Raw genomic sequence first — 12,744 nt, 5'->3', positions numbered from 1 at the left:
TACCCTGAGTAAGAGGGAGGACTGAGTGGAACAGTTGAGAGTCAGAAATATGTAGCTTTAGTGCTTTGGGGACTGTCCTCTGCACTTCAGGCAAGTGATCTGAAGAGGTTAAGGGAGGGAGAGTTGGGGAGCCACCAATCTCCCTTCTGTCTCTCCTCGGACTCTCGGGAGAAAATTTGTTTCTACCAGCTGAGTAGGGAAGTCAAAATAGCCCTGGTGGTTAGGCCCAAAGGACACCTCTGGACCTCACCCTGTGACCTCTGTGTTTATATGTGCCCAACAGGAATGTGCTGGAGAACCACTCTTTATGCTCTACTGTGCCATCAAGCAACAAATGGAGAAGGGCCCAATTGATGCCATCACAGGGGAGGCCCGATACTCCCTGAGTGAGGACAAACTCATTCGACAGCAAATTGAGTACAAGACTCTGGTGAGGCATCCTTTCATGTAACCTATATTCTGACCACCCTGGACCATGCACCTTTCACTCCTAAAAAAATCATCCAGAAGTCCAAGGCTTGCAGCCTACCCTGTTTAGCATTCCTCAACACACACACACCCCAATCACATCCCTCCTCCACTCTCCCCTCATCTCCAACCCACACATCAAACTTTGCCTCAACTATCTCTGTCCAGGAGATCAGGAGGATGAAAAAGAAAGGCGACAGGCTAAGAGTTGGGAAAAGTGTTTTTTTTTTTTCAATTAATAAAAAATAATTTTCTCTCCCTCCCGGCTCCCCCTATTAAAAAAGAAAAAGAAAACCTTTGTAACAAATATGTACAGAAGATAAAACATCCCTGCCAGTTGACTATGTCCAAAAATGTTTGGGAAAAGGAGAAAGATTTAAAATAATCAGCAAATGTTTGTGAAGTGTCCGTTATGTGCCAGGTCCTAAACCAGTGATGGAAAACCTATGGCATGGGTGCCAAAGATGGCATGCAGAGCACTCTCTGTGGGTACTTGGCCACCCTCCCTCCCCACTCCCCACCCCCAGAGTTCCTTACTAGAAAGGCAGAGCTGCTCCCCTCCCCTTCTCTACCAAACCTGACAACATTTTTTCATATCCCCCACCCCTCTGCCTAGTAGCCCAATGAGAGCGCACAGGGGGTAAGGTGGGTGGCTCACAGGCAGCAGAGCTGGAGGGGAGCAGAGCACTCCGCCACTCCTCTCCCCCTCTCTATTCTCACTGAGGACATTCTTCACATCACCTGCCCCTCTACCCAGCAGCCCAATGGGAGTGCTTCCTCCCTCCCCTGTGTGAGGTAAAGGGGGAGTGGGGTATATCTAGCATGTGATGGTGGGGAAGGACATGGCACATGGTTGGGGGGTGGGGAGGACAGGGCCCAATGCTCCATCTCTAAAAGGTTCACCATCACTGACCTAGACTGAGTGCTGAGGATTCAAAGATAAAACCAAATCAATCCTTTCTTCAAGGAGATTACATTCTACAATACTAGAATAATTACTGGAAATGGGTGTCCCCTGGGACTCTATTTGCCTATAAAGAGTATGAAGGAAAGAGAGTTCACTATTGGCATTTGGTAGATTAGCAGAGTGGATGATAGGAAGGGAGAAAATAATCCTGATCCCTGGTACAGAGAGAAGAAGCCCTGGAGAAATTTCAGGAAAGACCTTTATATTCCCTGCCACTAAATTAAACTAAATTTAACCAATATTTATTAAATAGTTACTACTCAAAAGCCACTATGTTAGGTCCTGAAGAAACAAAGAGATACAATGCTCCCTGCCTTCAGGAAGGTTATATTCTAATATGGGAATACAGCATACAAAAAGATAATAACAAACTATAAACAAAGTAGCACAGAGTAATTCCAAAGGACAGGAGGTTTAGTATCAGATGGGAGAAACTCTGATACAAAACCAAGTCATTCATCCTTCTTTCTCTTTTAAGGATCTAAGAGGGGACCCCAGTTCAACCCCCCTAAAACTCTCTTCTCTTTCTACCACCCCTCCATACTTGTCCCTTTGCAGATCCTGAACTGTGTGAATCCAGACAATGAGAACAGCCCAGAGATCCCAGTAAAGGTGTTAAACTGTGACACAATCACACAAGTCAAAGAGAAGATCCTGGATGCTGTGTATAAGAATGTGCCCTATTCTCAGCGGCCCCGAGCTGTAGACATGGATTTGGGTAGGAGGCTTGTAACTCAGAGTATTGGGATGGAGAGTAAATCAACTTTTGAGGGGACTATCCTGCAGGGCCATTGGGGTAGGAGGACACAGAGGTCCCATCAAAAACTCCAGTATTCTTTATGAATTGCTGGGCAAGACATGCCAATGCCATTTCAAGGCTTCTGCTTTATTACAAATGTTAATGCTATATACTTTGCCCTAAAGGAAGAAGGGGATTGCACATCCATTGTGGTAGAGTGGAAAAACCACTGAACTTAAAGCTACTGGACCCAAGTTCAAATTCTGGGTCTACCACTTGCTTCCTGTGTGATCTTGGACAAATTACTTATTATCATTTGGCATCTATGAAATGAAGTTATACAACTATGGTCTTGGCTAATTTGTGAACCATGATACCATTATCCTTGCTGTACATTAAGGAAGGTAATTGTACTGATTCACATTGCTAGGTTGAGGACACAGTAAAACTTTTGTAATCCTTAGTGTCCCAACTTCAACTCACGGGCAACATGAACAGGGCACAGAGTTATCATGCCCATGCATTTTGCTAGATGGCTGTAGAAGAAGAAAATGAAGAAGAAAGCCCCTATCTAGTGAAGCCCTCCATAATACTGAGGGATCCCAGCGCATATCTCTAATGCTCACTCCCTCCTTAGAGTGGCGCCAGGGACGGATTGCCAGAGTGGTACTACAAGATGAAGACATCACCACCAAGATTGAGGGGGACTGGAAAAGGCTCAACACATTGATGCATTATCAGGTGAGCAAGCAAGAACAGGGCAGCCTTCTCCCAAAAAAAGGCAACATCATACAGGGGAAAGAGAAACAGATATAAATTAAATTAGCAAATAAATGGGGAAAAAAACATTTATTATGTGTCGGGCACTGTGTTAAGGATTGAGGAAAGGAATAAAAAAAAAAAAAAACAAGATTGGATCTGCCCTCAAAGAGCTTATGTTCTAATAGGAGAAGACAGCACATACAGTAGAATGATGGGCAAGGAGGATGTGTTTTGTTTGGAAAGTCTCAGAGTAATATTGTTACTGATTAATGCATCCTTTCCAGGAATAATAGAGGGGTAAGGTACATAGCATGGCATGAAGATGGCCAAAAAGCAGCATGTGGGAACGATGGTGCCTAGATTTTGTAAACTCTCATCAAACAGGATTTCAGGAAACTAGGGTTGATGTTAGAGTGCCAAACCCCAGTTGGAAGATGGAACACAATAGCATAGAAAGAAGATGACCAAAGAAAGCAGCATAGTAAATGCTTAGATATGGTCTTTGATGTATAGCCAAAGAATTTGAATTAATATCCTACCTCTGCTACTTACTATGTGAACCTTGGGTCACACTTCTTTCTCTTTCACTTGGTGGGGAAAAAAAAGAATAGTAATAAAAACAGTAAATGAGTGACTTAGACTAGATGATCTCAAAGGTCTCTTAAATCCAAATCTATAATCAAGTGAGACAATCTATGACATATAGAAGGTATTAATAAATGCTTACTGGATTAAACTGTAAGTGCTTTTAAAAGTCCTAAAGGGAGGGCAGCTAGGTGCAGTCGATAGAGAGTTGGGAGGACCTGGGTTCAAATCTAGCCTCAGTCACAGCCCAGTTTGCCTAGCCCTTGCCCTTATATTACAGTTGTTCTTAAGACAGAAAGTAAGGATTTTTTAAAAAATTAAAAATAAATGAGAAGATCAAGGAAGAAACTGCCTTTTAAAAAGACCTATTGGTGAATTTACTGACAGAAAGGATCACAGAAAATAAAATGGACAATTTTTTAAGCCTTTGCTCTTCTATTTTAGAATTGTTACTAAGACAGAAAGTAAGGGCTTTTTAAAAAATCCTTAAAGGGCTATGTAAAAGTGAATTACTACTACTACTACTACTACTACTACTACTACTACTACTACTACTACTACTACTATTATTATTATTATGTTACCTTGGTCATGCACTACCCTGCCATATCTTGCCCTGGCAGGAGCTGAGCCCATATTCCCTCCCCTAAACACTTTCTCTATAAATCAAAAACTAAAGAGAAGCTTTTTCATTGCCACTTGCCTGTTTCCCACCCCATCTCAAAGCCTTAGGGGTCACCCAAAGACTGTCTAGTGCTGTCTTCTTCCTCCTCCCCAAAAAATAGCTCAAAATCGTGTGGTTTCTATAGGATTAAACAACAGAGGCTTGGAAGCCCAAGCCTGAGAGCTGTGATGGAGCTGTGACAAGAGGAATTCTGGAAGAAACTGTTTTAAATTAGAAATTGGAAATGAGGGGGACTAAAGGAAATTAAAGCCAGCCAGAGATAGCAGCCTCTTCAGATTGCAAGGAACTATGGGATTTACATATTTAATATCCTTCCAAGGCTGTGTTTGTGAGGATGTTATGGAAAAGATACGGGATTTGGAGTCAGAAGGCCTGGTTTTAAATTGGGCCTCAATTTCCTCAGAGAGTTGAACTAGATAAACTAAAACTCTTGAAATCTTCTGAACCTATGTCATCTGGGTCATCCAGAGGCTATGGCATGGCCTGCCTTATATAATACTTCAAAAGGCAGAGTCTCCTTTGAAGAATGATAGTTCTGTTCTAGAGATACTAAATCTGGCCTCAGACACTTACTAGCTGTATGACCCTGAGCAAGTCACTTAACCCTGTTTGCCTCAGTTTCCCCATCCATTAAATGAGCCGGAGAAAGAAATGGCAAACCTCTCTGGCATCCTTATAAAAAAAACTCAACAACAACAACAAACCATCACAAAGAGTCAGACACAATTGAAACATCTGAATAAAAGAGATACCAAAAGCAATCACCAGGCTGTTCTAATTTGAGTCTCCTAGCATTCTAAAGAAGGTGTAGGATTTTGGAATCTATTCATATTTCCTTTTTTCACTGGCCTAGGTACCTACCATCACCCACAGAGCCCTACTGAAGCTCTATCTTGAGATGAGAAATGTCAGATCAGAGTTCTCTCCAACCCTAGCCCCATTCTGTATACACATGGAATCTCTGAATTGGAAGAAACTTTAAAGGTCACCTCATCAACTTCCCTCTTAAGACAGGAATGTCCCTTCAATAATATCATATTGAATACTTTAAAGGATCATAGATTTGGATTTGGAAGGGACCTTAAAGCATACCTAATCCCATCCATTCCTTTTTTTTTTAAACTCTTACCTTCTGTTTTAGAATCGATACTAAGTACAGGTTCCAAGGCAGAAAAGTGGCAAGGACCAGGCAATTAGGATTAAAAGACTTGCCCAGGGTCTTATAGTTTGGAAATGTCTGAGGACAGTTTTGAAACCAGGTCTTCCTGTCTCCAAGCCTGGAACTCTATCCACTGTGCTACCTCCCTGTCCCTCATTCCTTTTTTCAAGTGAGAAACCTGAGGCCAGAGAGACTGTACTTATGAGGCAACTCATGCATTGTTGAGTTGTTGTAGTCGTTAGAAAATTCTTTAAATGTTGAGCTAAAATCTGAGCCTCTCTCTGATGGTGCACACTCTAACTCTACCATGCATTTGCAGATCTGATGATTAGTCATAGAAAATTGATCCCTAAGTTTCATTCATTTTACAGATGAAAAAACCGAGATCTAGAAAGTTTAAACAGCTTGCCTGCAGTCACACTGCTGGTGTCAGAGATAAGATTTGAACTCGGATATTTGTGACTGAACCCAGTTTTCTTTCTACTGTGCCCCTAATTTCCCTTCCTGATGACTATTACATATGTACTAGTAAGAGGTGAACAAATTTGTATTCAAAATGAAAATATACAAAATGACCAGAATTATGGGCTTAGTTTATTTCTTTATATAATCAGAATTACAGGATCATGACTTAAAAGAGCTGGAATGGACCTTAGGGGTCATTTAGTCTAAACCCTCCACTACTATCATCACCATCACCATCACCACCATTTTGCAGATAATTGAAACCCAGTAAAAGTTAATGACACAACTAGAATCACACAAGTAGTAAGTAACCAGGGTAGATTCCAAACCTTCAGCAAGTCACTTCATTCTCCCAGATCTCAGTTTCTTCATCTATAAAATGAATGAGTTGAAATCAGAGGTTCTTAATTCTTTGGGTTTTATGTACTCCTTTGACAGTCTGGTGAAGCCTATGAGCCTAACAGATCTCAGAATAATAATGTTTTTTAAAATCATTGAAGGAAGTACTAAATTTTAGTTAGATATTAGTAAAAATAAAAATGCTCTTTTTCCCATCCAGGTTCACAGATATGAAATCTATCTATAGACCCTTTAGATACCTCAAGTTTAAAATCTCTGGATTAGATAAACTCTAAGCATCCATTTGGGATTTTCTTGGCAAAGATACTGGAGTGGTTTTGCCATTGCCTTCTCCAACTCATTTTACAGATGAGGAAACTGAGGCAAACAGGGTTAAGTGACTTGCCCAAGGTCACCAGCTCAAAAATGTTTGAAGCCAGATTTGAATTTGAACAAATGAGTCTTCCAGACTCCAAACCTTACACTCTCCACTGTACCATCTTCTTGCCTGTAAGGACTCTTCCATCTCTAAATCTTACCCCAGGGAAACAGAGGTTCTGTTTTTTTGAGCTATTTGCCCTTAGTATAATGCCATTCTTTCCATTCCCATCATGCCCTCATACAATGTACTTTCACTTCCCTCATACCTACTGTGTATAAACCACCAGCCCTGTGTGAAAGGAGGCATCAGGTATAATAACATTTACTCTCCATAAGAGATGGGAAAATTGAGTTAGAAAAGTTAGTTCACTAGGAATTGAATTAAAATGAATTAATTGTATTCATTTATGTTGCCTGGGTAATCTTTTTTCAGATCATAGGCTCTAGAGCTGGAAACAACTTAAAACATCAACCCCCTTATTTTACAAACAACCCAAAAAGACAAAGGGGCTGACTACCAATGGCCTAATGACCAATTTAGTAGCTGAGTGAGATATCAAGTTCAAGTCCTCATAGGTAGAAAGGGAGGAAGACCTGGTAGGCACACCTAAGACTTTGGACTCCAGATCCAGTGGCCTTCCCACTTCACCACACTAAATTGAGAGGCAATGGGGCTGTGTAGTATAGTAGCATTAAATCTCAGAAAAATATTTTCAAATCATCTAGTTTCTAGTCAATATTACCTCTGAGACCTTTAATATATCATTTATCCTCTCCTAAGGCCAACTTCTTCATCTCAAAAATGAGGAAGTTGTACTAGATGACCTCTAAGATTCCCTTCTAGCTCTAAATCATCACCGTCATCAGCCCCATCATGACTAGCATTTCTATAAAGCCTATGTAAATATATTCTAAGGATTTCACAAATATCTGTATCTATAACAATATGATCCTAAGTCCTTTCTGAGCCTCAGTTTCTTCATACATAAAATGGAGAGGGAAAACTAGATGTTCTCCACAGCCCATTCTAGCTCCTTTCCAAGCTGGCCCAGTCTCATCGGTGTAGCAGGATCACATGTATTAAGGCCAAAGGGTGTGTAGTGAAGAATATGTTGGACTCAAAGGTAGCCCTCCTAGCTCTATGAAAGTGACCTTGGACAGATCTCTTCCCCTCTGGGGAGCTCAGTTTCTTCTCTGGTAAATGAAGAGTCCTTACTGGACTCAATAACCTCTAAAATCCCTTCCAGTCATCACTTTCCAGAAGTCTTTGCTTCTGTTAACATCAGAGACGGTAAGGGAACAGAAAATTTACTGGGTACCACTCTGTGACAATGAGCCAAAGCCCAGAGCTTTGCCCTACCTTTGCCCCTCAAAAACAAAGGTCCTTGGGCCCCAACTAGAAGAAATCTCCATAATCTTAATTAACAAAGAGATGTTAAACTTCCAGAGCTTCTGTAGATTTATAAGGAGGGTAAAATTAAACACCCGCCACTAAAACCAGCTATCAGGGAATCTCGTTAGCGTTAATGTGCATTTATAGTTTGACTTCCCCACATTTAATTCTTTTTGGTGGGAGAAAGGGACTGACAATTTAAGACCCAGAAAGATGGTTTTATGGCTGGTGCAGCCATAAATCAAACTTATAAAGTTCATAAAAATTGTTAAAATAAAAAATGGTTTAATAGGAATGTTTTATGGCCCATAACATTATTATAGCTGTTTTATTCCCTTTGCGTTAAGGGTTTAATTGGATCGCCACAATTCTAGGGATTCTCCGTTTTTATTGGATGGAGTGTGGCCTTAAATCAAAATGGCCCCAAATGTCTTCAATATGTCGCCTCGTTTATCAGCCTGCTCCCTGAGGGGCTGGGTGTTGAGCCAATGAATGAAGTCCCCACAAAAGGACTGAGCAAGATAGAGGGTTTTCTCCAAAGCCACAGTGAGAGCTAGCTCTTAGAACAGCCACGTGGTAAGTCTCATTTTTACAGGCCCAGAAAGAGAAGGAAGTCAGGTGGGACCTAAAAGAAATAAAGTCTCAGAGTAGGATGCCAGATCAAAGTCCAAATTACACCTATTCTCCAGTTGCCATCTCCAACTTCTAATTACTACCACAAGGAATCTCTACTCTCCACCCCAGTGGATGCCAAGTTCTGACATGTGCTCAACTCGAATGCCTCTTGATTTTTCCCCTGTCCAATATCCTGGAGTGATGACAATCCCCATGTACCACTGCTCACCTCAGCCCTTTTTCTTCCTACCCTGACAGGTGTCAGACCGCTCTGTGGTAGCTCTTGTCCCCAAACAGACCTCCTCCTACAACATCCCCCCCTCTGCCAGCATCTCCCGGACATCCATCAGTAGATATGGTAAGTAAGATATGGTGAAGGGAGGTCCAGAGATGGTGTGGGGCTGAATCTGCTCACTGATCTGGACAGTGACTGGTAATACAGTCCAATTCATGATCCCTTCCTCCTAAAAGCATCAGGCTCCTACTTAGTTGGGACTTCCTAGACACTTCCTAGCTATGTGACCCTGAGAAAGTCATTTAACCCCAATTGCCTTAGCCATTGCCACTCTTCTGCTTTATAATTGGGACTAAGGATTTTAAGGATTTTAAAATAATAAAAAAAATTTCATTCCCTTTGCTATAAGGGTTTAAGTAGATTGCCACAATTCTAGGGATTCTCTGTTTTTATTGGATGTAGTGTGGCCTTAAATCAAAATGGCCCCCCAAAATAAAACGATTAATTAATTAAAATTAAAATTAAAATTAAATGAAAAAATAAGGATTTAAAAAATTATATTCCTATTCTTCACCCCCATTTCCAGCTCCAGAGAGAGAGTGTATTGTGATGGATAGACAACTGGCATTTTACCCAAAAAAGCTTACTTTCAATGCTGGTTTTTTTACCTTGGTCAAGTCATTTGATGACTCTGAGCTCTTGACAATTCTCTCAGACTGTGTCACAGAGAAGGTACTGATCTGCATCAGCAGAGGGAGTTTCCTTATCTGGGAATTCTCTATACCAAGAAAGTCATAGGTCCCAGCTGCCCTCCCCCACCTTCGATTTCTTCCATGTCCAGGGAATATCATTGGATAAATGGTCTGTTCAGAAGTGTGTCATGTTTGCTGTGCTCTGCCCCGTTTGTCAGCCACACAAATATAAGGAATGAAGTACTTCCCGCGGGGCCAGTCAAGCCAGGGTCCAGGCCTTCCCAGATGAGTACAAGGATCCCAAAGTGGAAATTGGGCAGCAGAAAAACAATTTTTAACAATAGATGTATCTTTTACACAAGTAAATGTGGGAATGCCATGTTATCATACACATTTATACAAAGGCTCATAAAACCCCAAAATGGTCAGAAAATATGATTCGTACGCAATGGGACCTTACATCCAATATCCAACCCCAGGAAAAGTCCTATGAACTTGACTTCACCCTGACTTACTCCTTATCATCTCTGCTCGGCAAGCCATCCAGGTAGGGACCACAAAAGACCCACCTAGCCCAGCCCTCAGGGAGGCTTTAAAGGATCCAGCTCTTAGTCCCCAGTAGAGAAAAGACTAGCTGACTCCTAACAGGAGGCATTATAACATACAAGTCCATCATTGTAAAATGAGATGACTTCCAATTTGATTTGTGGTTGTTTGGAAAATCACATATTTATTATTCATTGTTGGCAGTATGATGGGCTCTTTTATTCTTCAGTAGGCCAGACTTCAGAATGTCTTAATCCAACTCTCAATGGAATAATCACTTTTAAAAGGTGCCAGACGCCTTCCTTTGCATTCATGCCAACCAAAAACCTTTTTGCCAGCCTTTATTCCCCAAATTGGAGGGCATGAGCCAGTAAAAACTGACTTTTGTGGGGCTGGATAGAGCATGTGGAAGAGACCACAATCCAGGAATCTTGAAGTAAGCATAATAGGGTCGCTTGTGCTCACTTTTTTCCTTCCCCATTCCTTCTCTTTGCCAGATTCATCTTTCCGGTACACAGGAAGTCCAGACAGCCTGAGGTCCCGGGCACCTATGATCACCCCTGACCTGGAGAGTGGGGTCAAGGTGTGGCATTTGGTCAAAAATCATGACCATGGAGACCAGAAAGAGGGTGATCGGGGCAGTAAGATGGTATCTGAAATCTACCTGACCCGGCTGCTAGCCACCAAGGTAATCCCTCGCTATCTCTGAGATGCGGAGGCACGGGGGAAGAGGGAGGAAGGGAGCAAGGATTTGGTGGAAAGGATGCTTCACAGGCAGGTGACTCTTGGACCCTTTGGCCATCAGAGGAAGACCTTGTTCCAGATGGAGCAACCTGTGCTAAGCATTTGGATGGGGTTTCAAGGTTGCTGGACAAAATTCCTTTTACAAGGAAGACAAGTGTAAAATAACCTAATTTCTTAAAATGGAGTTACTATCTATCCCACCTTCCCACCCTGTAACAGTGTCACGAATTCAAGTCTTAAAGGTTTCTTCTAATAGCATGTGTCCTCTGGCCTCACCAGCCACAGTATACTGCTTTAATAAAGAATACTAACAGAGACAGCTGCTTCTATCATCACCACTTGCACCAATCCCTTTTCTGGTTGAGCAAGATGGGTGTCTAGAATCAAGGACTAGGATTTTTCCCAGCTTTGGCCTTCTGCTTCCAACACAATGCAGTGGGGAAAGGACTAGATTCAGAAACAGAGGGCATGGGTTCTACTCCTGCCTCTGCTACTTATTGTGTCGCCTTAGGAAAGTCACTGAGCCTCTCTGGGTCTCAGTCTCCACACCTGTAAAATAAGATAGTTGATCTAAAAGTAAATCAGCTCAAAATCTTCCATCCTATGACCTCCACTGAGCCAGAATTAGAAATGGGAGTTGTGACGATATGGATCCAGGTGATTCGAAACCAGCTTTTTAAAAATCACACACACATACAGTACAGCCACCTGCTCTGGCAAGAAAAGAACAACCACCCCCAACGAACTCCAGAGCTGGAACAATCCCCAAGTGCCACCTCTCTGCTCCCCTCCAAGGGTGGTTTTTGAGCTCTATGTGCTACAAAGTCCTCTCCCAGTTCTGTCCACATACAGGTCTAAAGGGCAAAGTGGGATGTGTGATATGACCCTACGTGACCATAAAATGGCAGCTCAGAGATTGCCTGCAGCATTCCTAAATCAGTGTCTGGACCAGACCCTTACCTCGGACCTCATGCTCCCAGCCATCACTTAGCCCAACTTAAGCCATTAATACCTTAAACACCCTAGGGACCTCCTTGCCAAACACTCCATATGGCCCTTCCAATTACCCAGCTTGTCTCTCAAGCACCTCCTTTGCCTATTAGCCCATAACCTTTTCCTTGCTGATACAAAGTGTGAAATCAGAAGCCTTAGAGTCCCAGGTCCTGAGCCCACGCCAGCCCACTGTGCCCACCAGATATTAAATACGCTGCCTCTAGAGATCATAGCCAATAGAACCAAATGCCTATTCATCTGTTGCCACCTCCCCCCTCCCACAACCCACATCCTAAACCTACCACCACCAGCCCCCTCCCAACAGTCTGTGCATCCCCACAACAGACATTTTTTTACTTTTCCAAGGCAGTATAAAGCCCGTGGCACCATCTGGCATCCCCTTCTGCTGCCTGCCAGCAGCCCCCCCCCATCTCTCCCTACTGAGCCTTCTCTCTCCCTGCCTCTCTTTCACACCTCCCACCATCCTTCCCTTCCCCCAGGGTACATTGCAGAAGTTTGTGGACGATTTATTCGAGACCTTGTTCAGCACCGTACATCGAGGCAGTGCCCTCCCCCTGGCCATCAAGTACATGTTTGATTTCTTGGATGAGCAAGCAGACAGGCACAGCATCCATGATACAGATGTGCGTCACACCTGGAAAAGCAACTGGTAAGCCCCTTAGGAGGGCTAGGGCAGAGAGGGCTGGCCTCCCTGATGGAGGAGAAGAACCCCAGGACTGGCAGGGGGCAGAAGCTGGATAGGCAAAGGGGAAATGGGAGGTGGGGGTTGTCATTCTCAGCTGTGGCTCAGTAATCCAAAGCCCCACAAACAAATAGCTTGCATATGCTTGGAAGGAATAAACATGTTCCCAGCAGCTTTTTCCTCCAGGAGTTTGCCTGCTGGCTCGAACCTTGGGCACTGAGGCTGGTTTCTATACTTAGCCTTCGAAGCTATAACCCTCACTGGGAGAGTGTA

At 42.8% G+C, this 12,744-nt stretch overlaps 1 protein-coding gene across 1 annotated transcript in view; it reads left to right on the top strand.

Moving 5' to 3' along the window:
* The window catches only part of PLXNA2 (plexin A2), a 345,165-nt gene that overhangs the window by 321,107 nt on the left and 11,314 nt on the right, over window positions 1-12,744 (top strand). The window contains exons 24-29 of the mRNA XM_056815875.1: window positions 284-430; window positions 1,994-2,153; window positions 2,812-2,915; window positions 8,817-8,916; window positions 10,529-10,719; window positions 12,269-12,438. Coding sequence (XP_056671853.1) covers window positions 284-430; window positions 1,994-2,153; window positions 2,812-2,915; window positions 8,817-8,916; window positions 10,529-10,719; window positions 12,269-12,438 — 872 coding nt within the window. The remainder of the gene's footprint in view (window positions 1-283; window positions 431-1,993; window positions 2,154-2,811; window positions 2,916-8,816; window positions 8,917-10,528; window positions 10,720-12,268; window positions 12,439-12,744) is intronic.

The sequence above is a fragment of the Monodelphis domestica genome, chromosome 2 (assembly GCF_027887165.1).
Source record: "Monodelphis domestica isolate mMonDom1 chromosome 2, mMonDom1.pri, whole genome shotgun sequence".
NCBI lineage: Eukaryota > Metazoa > Chordata > Mammalia > Didelphimorphia > Didelphidae > Monodelphis > Monodelphis domestica.
The sequence above is the reverse complement of the archived record's forward strand: the minus strand, read 5'-3'. Positions and strand labels throughout refer to the sequence as shown.